Genomic DNA, 14259 nt, shown 5'->3' with positions numbered 1-14259 from the left:
AATATTTTGCAATATCATGTCTGTGTGAATGATTAAGGATTGGAGCTACTCTCAGAGCTCCAATCTGTGATCTCAGTTTTGTACTGTACAAGTTGGAAGAGGTAAATTAATAATTTCTTATAACTTTATAAAGCATCCTAGCAGCTTGGAGAATTTGTATCATCCCCTTTGAGAAAGTTGTCCAAAGATAACAACTTGAAATTACCTTACAGTGAATCCAAGCCTAGTGTTCCATTGCTCACCCACTCACCTGATGGATGACACAGCCACTATCCATCTTAATTTCCTCTCCTGCTTCTTCTGACCTCCACCACACCATGCCATTCTCCTCTGTGTTTAAACTGCATCCAGAATTAGTCTCCTCTCTTTCTTGAAACTGTTGCTCCAAACAGCTTTGAGTTCAAAATAGGGCAACTGTGTTTTACATAATAAGAAACTCGGGAGTTTATAGGCACCCACTTAACACTTTCATTAAGTGCTATGATCACATAGGCCATGCCCAAATAAACCTTGGAGACACATTCTTAAGATTTTCTGAGATGGTGGCTGTGATGCTGAGCTTGAGTGGTGAGACTCCAAAACATATGCGAGTGGGGACTAATATGAGCAAATAGTCACTGCTCTGCTGTTGGCCTTACCACAGTTGCTTTTAAGCTACTAAAGGGAGTGATAGTTGTCATCACAGAAGTCCCATGGGTAGTGTCCAGTGCTAAACATACCATTGTTGCTGCTCTTCTTATTTGCCCCATTCTTTAATTCTCTGATACCGATTGGCACAATAAATGGGTCATGGTGTACCAAGATCTGAATTAGGGGGTACCTGTTCCTAAACTGAGATGGCATCTGTACTTGAGATCCCCAGAATGGTGCAATCAAAATATTTCCATTTTTAACCACGATTATGGTCACCGGTTCAATGTTGAAGGATAGACGGTATTGCCATCCCAGTAGAGGACTTTAGCAAGTTTAGTTCCTTATTTGATACAGATAAGCAGGTTGTTACACCCTCCCACCCAATATAGCCAAACATTTATATTTCATTCTTTTCCTTTTCTCCCTTCTTCCCAACAAGAAGCTGTGTCTGCATTTTTCAAACTGAGTTTCATGACTATTCTGTAAGTTGATATAGATGTGCCATGGGAAGCAAAGGTGGGGTGAGGTTCATGATTGAATAAATTTAAAAGACTCTTTATGCTAAAATATGGGTATTCTAGAATTCCCAGAAGCATATGTCCTGAGAATATTCCAGTAACAAAACCTGTTGGACTTCTCCATTTAATCAATATATTAAATTTATGTTTCAGTTACCTTTGCTGGGCCTTACAATATCCCATATTAAAATTTCTATGTAGATATTACAATACAAACAGGCCAAAGGTGGTAATGATGAAGTCCTCTTTGTGCTCACACGGTGGCCATGCCTGCTGGTGAAGTCCCTCTTTTACTAAAAACCATTTTCAATTATGAATGAAGGAAATTTTAAAGATGACAAAACAACTATCCTTTAGCTTTCACAGCTTTCCAGGTTCAGGTAGCCACAAAAGGCAGCTGTTGGCTCCTGGGTTTTTATGTCCTGGACCCAAGTGAATATTCTGAGAATCTTGCTTCTGATGCTTGGAAGAATCTCAGGGACCTATGTTGAGCCAGGTATAGACGCTTAGTCAAGTCAGCTACAGTCAGGGAATTGGTCTTGCAAAACAAGCATGACTTATGTTTAAATGTGCAATTCTGAGAGAAGAAAAATCACAGTCTGGGTGAACGTCTCAAATGATGTCAACTACTGGGGTCAGTGAGCTGATGCCTGTCTTTCAAAATGCTTGAATAGAAATGAGGAGCATATTTATCCATGTCCGGCTTACAGGAATGATCAAAATATCAGATTTCTTTGATGCCAGGTTAAAAATCACACGTCAGTTTGATTATTCTGCTTATCTTACACCAGTCAGAATCTCTGCATTTATAATTGAGGTAATTAATGAATTAAAAAGCAAATTAATTGTCCCCCCTCAAAATAGATGTTGGGTGTTATGTTTTTATAGTTTGGGAAGTATAGGAAGAAAATAATCAAAGCAGACTTCACTGCAAAACTCAGGAACCTCTGCCTGTCCAGGGCCTGCTGCTGATAAAAATGATTCAGTGAAGCACAAAATCTGAGATTCTTCTGCCCCACTACAGGAACCCCTGACCTGGTCATAGACATCACCATTTACATTCTTTTCCTATGCTGAGAAAACAAATTGTTGCATATTTAATCGCTTAAAACTACATGAATTTATTATCAGTTTCTGTGGGTCAGGAGTCTCGGGTCAAGTTAGCTGGGTCCTCCAATCAGCATTGTCTTAGATGAAACCCAGCATGTCAGCTAGGGTTGCAACCACACCACAGCCTCAGAGTCCTCTTCCCAGGCAGAATTCAGCTCCTAGAGGTGTACCCTTTCTGGTCATAGTCTTTACCATATCATAGCATTTGGCTTCTCAGACTTTCAAGTATGTCTCTGCTGCTTCTTTTGTTTACCTGTCAACAGATTAGATCAGGCCCACCTTTTTTTATTCAAAGATAACTGATTATGGGAATTAATTACATCATCACAATACTTTTGCCTTTGCTATATATTGCAGCATAATCAGGATAATGATATCCTATTATATTACTAAGTCCCCACCACATCTGAAGATAGGGACCAGAGAATATATACCAACGGGCAGAAATGTCAGAGGTCAGCTTAGAATTCTGCCTGCTACAATAAAATGGAGAAGGAAGAGCAGGTATTAATCTTTTTTAAATTTATTTTTTAGTTATAGGGCACAATATCTTTATTTTAGTATTATTTTTATTTTTTATGTGGTGCTGAGGATCGAACGCAGTCCCTCATACATACTAGGTGAGCGCTCAGCCTCAGCTCCAACCCCTATTAATCTTGATTTAACCTCTCCTAGACATCAGTTTACCATCTTTGGACTTGGGGGAGAATTAAGATAGGATGTGAGTCTAAATAAGTAAGTTCACAAATTAAAGGAAATCCCACTCATATAAATAGGAATGCCTCCCCCAGTCTGGTTCTTACTGGCCAGATGTTTTTGTGAATTTACTCATTTAGTGTACATATTTGATGTTTTACCATCTGCAAAGGGTTCCTTCAAGACTTCTCCTGTAATTCCACTTCCCACGTGATCTCACGGCCGCTCAGGTGTTTCCTCCCAGGTGGGTCAAAGGATCAGAGAAGCTAAATTCATGGGCCTGGAATTACAAAGAACCAAGTCAGGCCTTTATCTCCAAATTCTGCTCCCTCCCATTTCTTGGTCCTCCTCTGAGTCATCTAAATATGAAAGCTGAGCATGTAGTGTCCTGCTCAAGGACAAGGTCAGTTCCCTTAGAAATATCTTCTAGTGCTGTTGGTGACCACAGAGTGTATCTCCTTCTCTAATTCTCTCATCTCTGAAAGCTTGAGCAGACAGGGCCTTGTCACCCCACCCTTCCCCCACAGGACAGCAGGATTTGCATATTGATGTATCCGGTAATACCTTGAATTTTGTGGCTTTTCTGATCAGTCAGTTGGTTTTTATAGAACTCCTTTTACATTAGTTTTCCCAGAAAGATTTTACTACTTCTGTTGGGGGGGAGGCTGAAGATGATCAGGAATTACCCTTTCTTAGCAAGTACTGTAAGACAAGGGCTAAAAGAAATCCTTTGCAAAAGGTGAAACATCACACAAATGTGTATGCTAAGTGAGTAAATTCACAAAAAAATTTAAAAAAAATAAAAAAAAGCTCTGGCTAATATAAGGTTTTCGCATCCAAAAATAGATTTGGGAGGTATTCCTGCTTATATTATTGAGATTTCCTTTAACTTATGAACTTAAATTCATATCCTATTCTAATTATATACATCTATATAACTATGTATACATTTTATATATTAAGAAACTGATCTAGAAAGATTTTGTACATTGCCTAAAAACTGCACAGGTGGTAAATTGTCCACCTGGTACTGAGCCTGCATCTTTCAGCTCTGGAGACCATAAATTTCCATTTCACTATGACAACCAGCTCACGTGTCATTGCTGACATGCCCTTTCTGTCTCCCATCATGTATAAGCTGACATTCTCTTCCTGATGTCGTTGTAATATCTGTCCATCCTTCCTCCCATGCACTCATCCATCATCTGTCTGATTATAACAACTAACCAATTGTGTTATCGCACTGAAAACTTGTCACAGCAGTTGTTTGCGGAGACACCTCAGGTCAGCACCCAAAACAATGCAGCAGGAGTTTAGACCACAGAGATTCTTGAGGGATTACTTCCGTCCGTTCCCCCTCTTCTTCACCTACCTCCAATAAGTATGTAAAATGCACATGAAATCACCTGGGACTTTCTTTTCCCAGACTTCTCTTTACCCATTCTCCGTCCTTTTGCTTCCTCAGGCATGCAGTGTGTACCGAGCTCTGCCCTTTCTCTCCTCTGAGGTGGCCCTGGGGAAGAGCCCATGGGCATCTCAGGCCAGAGGCCTATGCCCTCACTCTCTTAGGCCCTGAATTATTGACTACAAGAGCCTTGTTTACGGCTTTGCATGTATCCCTAAGGAATATTCCCCAGTGTCACAATCATTTTGAATTTTCATTCTACCCTCTCTTATATTAGTTATGCCTGCCATTTTGGTGTCACTATACAGTTAGCATCCTTTGTATGAATTCATCTACGTGATCAAAGAGAAAAATTTAACTTACACCCAACATTTATCCCTTCATTGTTAGAATTGTAAGTCTATCTGGTAGTATTGTCATATACTCTACATTTCTCCATATAATCCACCATAAACAATCAACAGGGTGTAGTAGGAATGAACTGCCTAACTACAGACAAGGATGTGGTGTTTGCATTTGTTCTGTAAGGGATGGCCAGGTAGGAAAGTGTAGAAATCCCAGAGAGAGAGTGTGTGTGTTTTTTTTTTTCTATGGACTGAGCAAGGCTCTGGTAGTCAGCTCATGGTCTCAGAGTGAAGGGCACTGGACTCTGGCTTAGACTCTAAATAGAGGGCAGGCTTCTTTCTTCTACCAAAAGTATGGACAAGTAAAGGCCAGTGTGTTCAGAGCTTTTCTCGGTTTACCTAAAACAGCTATGTCTCATCTCGAGCTGCTCTAATAAATTACAACAGACTGAGTGGCTTAAACGCAAACATTTTTTTTCTCATGGTTCTTAAGGCTGGAAACTCCAAGATCAAGGATAGCCAGCAGATTCAGGGTCTGGTGAGGGCCCTCTTGTTGGTTCGTGAATGATAGTCTCCTTGTTGAATCCTACATGGGAGAGGGAGACAGAAAAGGAGAGGAGGAGAAACGGATACCATCTGTTGTGTCTGTTTTTCTAAAAATACTGATCCCATTTATGAGGGTCCTACCTCCTTCCTTCCCAAAGACCCCATCACACTGGGGACTTGGACTTCAACCTGTGGATTTTGGAGTAACACAAACATTCAGTCCACAGAAGGTAATCACTGAAGATTTGAAGGAATATAAAGATGTAATTATAGCTACAACGTAGGATGGTAACTGTTCGATAGCAGGGTAAATGGGGGCGTGGAAAGGCTAGATTCTAGAGGCAGTGTGGAGGTTGAATAAGGCAGCAGCAACTACATGAGATAAACACACGGAGGCACTGTAGTCAGTAACACTTGGCAACTAACTGGGTCTGGAAGGAGGAGGAATCCAAGATGAGGCTGAGATTTCTAGCTGTTGTGACTGAGAGGATGTGGGTTGAATTTTCCCAGATAGAAGACAAGAAAAATTGTCTCTTGTGAGGAGAAGAAATTCTAAACTTCAGTTTAGACTTGTGATAGCTGAGTGTCTATGGAACACCACCATATTGGTGGTCAAGAGAGAACATGGAGCTGAGAATAGAGACGTGTTAGGGGAAAGGTAACCAATATACCAATGGAAGGCACATAAAGAAAATGACAAATTCGGGTAAGGACAGATCCTTGTAGGGCACCACTATTTATTTACCAGACTGAAGAGAAGGAAAATTAAAGGAGTTGGAAAAAAGATCATCATAGATAGGAGAACATAGTGTTTTTAAAGAACAAAGAAGAATGGGCAGTAGACAGCCTCTACTCTTGCCCAACTCTAAGTTACATCTAAAGATTAAAAGCAGAACAGAGCAGGCTGGCGTATATAGCTCAGTTGGCAGAGTGCTTGCCTCACAAGCATAAGGCCCTGGGTTTGATCCCCAGCATCACACACACACACAAAGAATAGAGCACTTAGCATTTTACGTGTATCATCTCATTTTGCTATTGAAGATTTTAAGTATAAAATAGTAATTGAATGGTACCAGTTTTAAATCCTGGCTCTACCATTCATTAGTTCTGCGAATTTGGATAAGTTTCATCTTTCTTAGACAAGGGAAAGTCACTGCAGCTCACAGGATAATATAAGTATCATATAAGAGAATACATTTAAAGTTACATACTGGTTATGTGGTCAATGAGAATCGCCCTTATCATTTCTTTGGGCTTATTTTTATGATATCTATCCCCCCATGGAAACCCATCTGAATCCAAAGACCATGCCTGTTTCAACAGTTGTGTTAAAAACTGAATATTTCCAGTGTTTGTGTGTAGTAGGCATTTGATTAATGCTAGTTGTATGAATTCTTGTCCTCATTCCATCCATACATCCTTGTCTGAGGGCACCCCTCTGGTCCTCCTTAAAGGAGAAGAGATGGATTCTAATATACATATTGGTCCATTTCACAAGAGGCTGTCTTTCTTAACCAGAGCTAATTAAAAGAAGATAGTCTGCAATTCACTGATGCCCAATAGTTCTGAAAACCTAAACTAAGAAACTACTGCTAAGTAGGAGCCCTAACATAACACTCCCAGAAAATGCTGTGTAGTGCCAGAAGTCAGGTGTTGCTCTCAGTGCTTGATGCACAATTCTCACAATAGAGCTTATTTCCAGCCCAGACTGTCCATGCTAGGCTCTTACCCTTTCACTGTGCTGTCTCTCAAGTTCAACCTAGACTGAATTAAAATGTCCATGGCATTGTTTTTGTGGATTTTGCTTATACCCCTAAGCTCATGCCCAGTGCATACTAACCCTATAGTGAGTTGAGATGAGGTCTCAGATAAATAGCACCATCAATATTTATGGAGTCATTACTTAGCATGTCACACCTTTTACCTTAAATATTAATTGGTTTTTTACTCCTACAAATACTGTGAAATGTGTAACTGACCAGCCTTTCCTTACTGTATTGACTGTTAGACAATTTACATTCCAAATTATGCTTCCTGTATGTCACCATACAGGAAAATAATTATGTCACCATACTTATTTTCCTCTGTTCCTACTGTTTATTTATTCTGCTTTACTTTAGTTGGCAGAAGTTAATATAACTCCCTTTTTGGAACAAAATGAGAATCTGAAAATATGCCTCATTGCATTGTTATGAGATAGTTATTAACCTTCGTACAGACGAGGAAACTGACCCTTGAAGGCATTTAAATAAACCATCCAAGCATATAACACATAGTTCAGTGCTTAATGTTATGCTAACAAATTTGTAATCTGGTTTTCCCCAGGCCACATGAATTTGTGTGGAAAAAGATACATTATATTCATAGTAATCATCCCAGGTTCACCCCCATGAGCTGGGTGACCTTATGTAATTCATATAATTTTTCTGTACCTGTTTTCTTAGAAGTAAAATGAAAATAATAATAATAATATACTGACCATGAAGAATGGTTTATGTAAAATGCTTAGAAGAGTTTCTAGGACACAGGCATAATATATCATCATTTCATCTTTCTCCTTAGTTCTTGCCTCTATCATTTTGGATCCTCTGGCCCCTCTCAAAGGTTCACACTTATTTCTAAGAGTCCCCAGTGAAGGCTGTCAGTTTTATCACGAGCTTCCACTCCAGCATACTACACTGGTTTACACTTTTATTCATGCTATTCAAAGATTTCCCACCCTGGGATTGTAAACTAGTATAACTACTGTGGAAATCAGTATGGAGGTTCCTAAAGAACTAGGCATAGAACCAACATATGACCCAGCTATACCACTCATCAGTGTTTATCCTAAACAAATTCTCCAGTTTGAATTATGCCCCTTACCAGATCTCACTCCAATCTCACATCTCTGTGCCACACACACACCTGAGTCTACCCCATCACCCTGTTCCCCACAGCCTGTATCAGTCTTTAAATTTGTGGTCCACAGTTGCTCTAGACTTGACATTCCCTTGTTCAACTATGTGACATTTAATTTCCTCTAATCAGCAGAGGGCCTGCATAGAAACACTGTCCTCTCAAACAGGAGAAGCTGGATTTCAGACATTCAAATTTCAGACATCTGTCTTCCAAATCCTGGTGGATTGTTCAGCACCTAATGCACTTTCTTATATTAGAATGTCATTCTTGGGAAGTGAAATCAAGGAAGTCCCTGGTATGTGAGCTCTCCAGACCTCGTTATCCTTTCACAGCCATAATTGCTTCTGTCACACTGACATCTTCAACCCTTCCACCAGTACTCGGCCCGGCGCAGCCTCACCATCTGCTTACGTGACACCAACATTATGGCCTCCCTCCATGCATCCCTAAATGGGGTTGGGGAGTGAAGCAGAGATGGCAAGTGTGCCAGCTGGCACAGTGACATAAACCTAGACAGTGATGGATCATGACCCAGACCGGGGAGGGAAAAGGGAGAGCACCGATGGCTAATTATACAGTCGTCAGTGCAGCCAGTGGACCTCTTCGCTCCTGGAAGCTGAATCAATGTGTATCTCCTGTCCTGCCAGCAAATGTGTCAGCTCCATTTTAATATATCGTTGCAAAATAATTTTCAATAGGAAGGTGCACTAGAAATCAAGATCCAAATTGTTCTATTTTTGCTCCTTTGTATCCCTAAATGGCATTATTGGGGAGGCTCCCGGGAGTTTGAAAATTGCTTGAGAATGACAACTGTGTCTGGCTGCTTAGAAGAAGAGGCACAACAAGTTGATCCATGTTGGGGGTCAGTGCTATTGTATAAGCTGCAAGAGGCCCCACCTATCCTATGAGCGTCTGAGGTTGTGTTGTAACCAACTGATTGAATGTTGCTTCCAGAATTAAATCAGAGAAATGAATGAATCCATCAGTTTGTTCAAATTTAGTCATGTGACATTGATTATGCTATTGTTAAATACACCGAAATAAAAAATAACATTAAGAGAAGTCTGTGTTTAAGTTTATATTCTTTGATTTGTGGTTTTGCTTTAGTTTATTTCCCTTTTCTTTTTAGTAAAAGGAAGTGGTAGCACAAAGGCACCCTGTGAAATTGAATAAATTTCCTCAATAGAAGATACTAGATGCCATTTTTGGTTTTGGTTTCTTCTTTGTCCCAAATTCTCTGATAGAAGATGTCTGCATAGAGGTTGGGCAGGACCCAAGATTGATGGAAGAGGGAAATGTGCTTCCAGCCACATGAATAAAAGACACAAAAATCCTAGATCATCCCCGTGTAGGAGACAGGCAGCTGCAAAGGCAAAGTCTCAGAACTGTTGAAATTCTAGTGTTATTTTACCTCAACACATTCATGTTAGCTGGCTATGTTCCTTCTCACCAGGTCAATTCACTTGACCAGCCATGCACAAAAGAAATAGAAACATTAGGGCTTTGACTTTATAAGCTAGCTGGAGGCAAGCACACCATTGGCAAGGGCAGTTTGGAGCAACTCTCAAAGGGAACAGTTATCCGAGTCTCTTCCCTGTTGCTATAAGGAAAACAAATAACTTGAAACAGCATAGATGAACATTTGTATGTGGTACCAATAAACAACTTCAGGCATGGAGAAACAGATTATTGGATAGGCAGAAGTTGTGATGGGGAGCCAGCCACTGGGGGTGGTGGTGAAAAGGTTCACTGGAAGAATATAATCCTTATAGATCCAGGAATAAGTTATGCACAAAGGATGGTGAATGAAGAGTGTGATGTGTGGCCCACCTGGAATAAAAAGAAAGGTGGTGGAGAGAGATGCAACCACAACAAAGACCTTTCTGTAGATGCTTAGGAGTTTGTACTTGAGCCACACTGCAGTGGGAGATAGGAAAGGCACAGAGAAAGGGAGAAAATTGGAGGAACAGGGAGCATTCTTCATACTATGATGAAGTAGAATCATATTGTCCCGGGAGTAGGTAGAGGCTACTTGTAGAGTGGGCAGAGTGTAAGACTCTGCTTCAATGTTGTGGCTGAAGGAAAGGACTGGAAAATGGATATGAATGCCAAACAGTGCCTCTCTGCAATGGCATCGCCCTCCTTTGCCTCCTCCATCTCTCTCTACCCTTTTGTATAGAATACAGTGGTTTTTGTTTTGTTTTGCAACATTATTACAGCATTGTATTCTGTATTCTTTTGAAGCCCAGTTCAAATCCATCTCAAACCAGAAGGTCTATATGAAACAGACACATGAAACAGTGAGGTCAATTTTGTGTCATTGGGAGTGTCAGCCTAAAATGCTTAACAGATACCAGCTCTCCAAAGCAAAGAATTTATTTGTGACTAGTAGGTACACATAATTCTGGATATACATATTTTAGAGGACCAGGTGCATCCAAAGGGGAAGTTTTAAAAGAAGTGTTAGCTTATGTGTATTTCTTAATTTTCTGTCTTGAAACAAAAAATTTAAAAAAAAAACAATTTTAGCATTGCTCTCCTTCCCTGAATCCGTTCTGGATTATCAATGGCTCAGATTATTTTTGTCTAGTCCCCATGCAAGGTGTCAGGATCAAAATGGAGTTATATCAAATTAACAAAATGGAACCAGAAGGCCATGAAGGAAAAGTCCTTATATGCTTACGACAGAATCTATGCAAGGAATTCCTCAAAACTACATTATTCCACAAAAGCCAGTTGCAGTGTTCCTGGTACTGTTTACATTAAGGACATTCGCCTGACAATGGCTGTCTCCACCAATGCATTAGCACCAGATTCTACAAAAAGCTCCTGTAATCAAGGTTTTTGTTAACAGATCAGGAAATATGGATTTCAAGCCCTGTTTTACTATATTTTATCTGTGTAACTTTGGTTTAGTCATTCCAGGGCTGAAAAAAGAACTTTGGACATCCAGAACCCTGAAAAAATGATAGTTTTCCCCTCACTGTCCTATATATACTTCCAGATAAAGAAGTCCTACCTTGGGAAGCAGAAGGATGGCAAGTTCAAGGCCAGCCTTAGCAGGCAACTTAGTAAGACCCTGTCTCAAAATAAAAGGGTTTGGGGTGTAGCTTAGTGGTAGACTACCCCTGGGTTCAATTCCTGATACCAGAGATGGAAAAAGAAAGATGTTCTACCATAATGATTATTTTGATGCCTTTAAACACATTGACATTTAAGAATATATTTTCTCCATCTGAGTTTCGAATGCTCCATCTAAGCACATGAATAATGTACTTGCTGGATAAGCCACCAGTGGTCAGTTGATTCTCATCTATGAAATGAAGGTGTTAGACTGGAAGAATTCCAAGATCCCTTTTGGCTTAAGGTTCTACAATTTTGTAACCTCAAAGACTTGTTTTCTATCTGCCTTTGTCTCTTTCTTGACATTTTGGTGTTTTCCAAATATAGATGAGGAGAAAAAAAATGCTGCATTTCCCTATGCCTTCAATTCCACATACCTGTTAAAATCTATAGCCAAACTTCAGTGACTTTCTAGGCAATTAGGCACACTTATCCTTTCATTTTGATACTAAACCTTAGGAAAGACATTTGAATATGATCAGATATATTTTTGGTTCCTGGTCAAAAACATTTTAGAATAAAAGCAAAACTGTTTTGAAAATGATTAAAAGTTATGACTGATAATGAACAGCTGCTCATAATTTAGGAGATGGTTCTGAAATTTTTTCTTTACCTTTCTAGGCCTTAAACTTTCCTTTTCTGTTCATTCATTCCTTATTTATCTGCCTTTAATGTTTTATAAGGTAAGTCTACCTCTAGCCTGTTATGAAATTTCTGATGAACAGATCTCACATCTGCATCTTGCTATTGACTCCATGCCCTTTAACTCTTCACTCTGTCCTGAGTGGAAACATTGCCTTGGTTCCCATGCACACTGAGAGAGTGTAGCAGCAGAAGCTGGGCGTCTTCACAAGCCTGGCTGTGGCCTGCCTTTCAGATGGGAGCTGGGTATTATTTGCTGGAAGGTTTCTACAACAGATGTTACCAGGCAGACAAGAAAGCACACACTCCCAGAGCCCAGAGCACGCTGAGCCAGGCACGCACACACTTGCCAATACCAAAACCAGGAGAGCTGCCGGGTGATGGAGGGAGTGTGCTCTAAGGGATGTGTGCTGCTCCGAAGCCCTGCTAATGTCTCTGTGTGGCCATGCTGTATTTTCAGCTTGTCATCATGGCTGGAACAGTGCTGCTTGCCTACTACTTCGAATGCACTGACACTTTTCAGGTGCATATTCAAGGATTCTTCTGTCAGGATGGAGACTTAATGAAGCCTTACCCAGGGACAGAGGAAGAGAGCTTCATCACCCCTCTGGTGCTCTATTGCGTGCTGGCTGCCACCCCAACTGTGATTGTAAGTATAGAAATAGACTTTCTTCTTTATTGCCAGATACCAAAGAATATTTCCTGCCTGCTCTTTCTCCTCTTTCCTCTCTTCCTGGGCACTCACCAACAGCCTTATCAGTGATATCCTGTTCCAGCCAAGACAGAGTGAATGGAGCTTTGTGTAAAAACTCTCATGAAAACAGGTCTTGTCTTTTCTAGGTGGCTTTTACTTTTTAGTATCTGGATTTTAAAATTTGTATTTTTTTTAAAGCATGTGTGAATGTCATAAATCAACAGGCACAATTAGCTAACAGGTTCAGAACAACTTCTGTGTGCTTGAAAAAATGTACAGCTGTGTGTATTCAGAAGAGACCCTGACTGTAAGTGCTGGCATGGATATAAAGACTCAGATCAGAGAGAAATAGAATTCCCCTGGCCAGTATCTCCTGCTGTGTAGTTTGAACTTCCAGAGGGGCTAGAGATAAGAGAAATCCCTTGACCAAAATTTTCTCTGATTCACTGTTGGATCTGTTCACCTTACATCACATTCAATTCAGTTACAACTCTACTTTTATTTCCTTTTCTCTCTCTCTCAAGCAAAAACTTAGCCAGGCAAACCTCAAGGGAGACCGCTTCAAGAGCATAAAGCTTGTAGACCAATCATTTAACACTAAAATATTAATTTTTTAAAATGAGATTTTTGTGAGTTTTAAAGTAAGCATTTCTGTGTCTAAATATGTTACAAGGTCAGATTAGTTGGGGCATCATCTCAGCATCATTTCATCTTTTCTAATAGCTGCCACCCCCAACTCTCCCACCTCCCCTCTACGTACCCTCTACTCTTTGGGGGATTAAATGAACTGGCATGCTGAGGAGTGTCCCCACTGCTTGGACATTCAGTTCAAGTGTCATTTTCAAGACAATGTTTTCCATGCTAAAGGGGAATATAATTTTGAGGGGAAATAATATAGACATAATGAGTCATGAAACTACAAATTCATTTGGATCGTTGATCCCAGGCTCACAAAAGCTCCCCCTGAAATAATAAGAGTATGCTGTAGGTATTCAGGAGAGCATCGAGAGGCTGTGACATGATCTATCAGGGTTAAGAACATGGGCTTTACAGTCCAACATCACTGGATTATATCCTGGCTGTGTGACTTTGGACAAGTCACCATACTGATCCCTCCCATACAAAAGGAGAATAATTGACTGGTTGTCTTATTAGTTATCATGGGGCTTAAAAATGACTTCATGTAGTGCTTGGCATGTACTAAATGATAAAGAGTATGGAACAAAGATCCTGGCTGGATACTATTTTTTGCCCTCTTTTGGATTTCAGACCACACTTCCTCCAGTGGAAGAGAATGAGATTCCACTGAGAATGCCCACAGTACCTCTTCTGCCCTATTCTAAAGTACCAAGAGGGGGGCCCTGGCCAGAAGGAGACTAAACTCTCCAGCCCTCTTACCTTATCCTTTCTTACTGCCTAAGGAATAAGAGAAAGCTTAGAAGACATGCTTCTATTACCACACAAGTCAACACACCCTAGGTAAAACCAGGAAGCCAGACTGGGTTCTGCCTAGAATCAGAGGCAGTTTCTTCCTGTCTCATAAGCATTATTTTCCTGTGTATTCAGATGTGCATATGAGTAATCCAGGGAAGGAGAGGAAAACATCACTTATCATTGTCTAGATTCTTCTATAATTATTTTTGTAAT

At 40.3% G+C, this 14259-nt stretch overlaps 1 protein-coding gene across 1 annotated transcript in view; it reads left to right on the top strand.

The window, feature by feature from the left end:
* PLPPR1 (phospholipid phosphatase related 1) overlaps positions 1–14259 on the top strand; it is a 660783-nt gene that overhangs the window by 592676 nt on the left and 53848 nt on the right. The window contains exon 6 of the mRNA XM_081280540.1: positions 12379–12567. Coding sequence (XP_081136666.1) covers positions 12379–12567 — 189 coding nt within the window. The remainder of the gene's footprint in view (positions 1–12378; positions 12568–14259) is intronic.

Source organism: Spermophilus citellus, assembly GCF_964194105.1.
Source record: "Spermophilus citellus genome assembly, chromosome: 2".
Taxonomy (NCBI): domain Eukaryota; kingdom Metazoa; phylum Chordata; class Mammalia; order Rodentia; family Sciuridae; genus Spermophilus; species Spermophilus citellus.
Note: the sequence above shows the minus strand (reverse complement) of the source record. Positions and strands in the feature narration are given on the sequence as shown.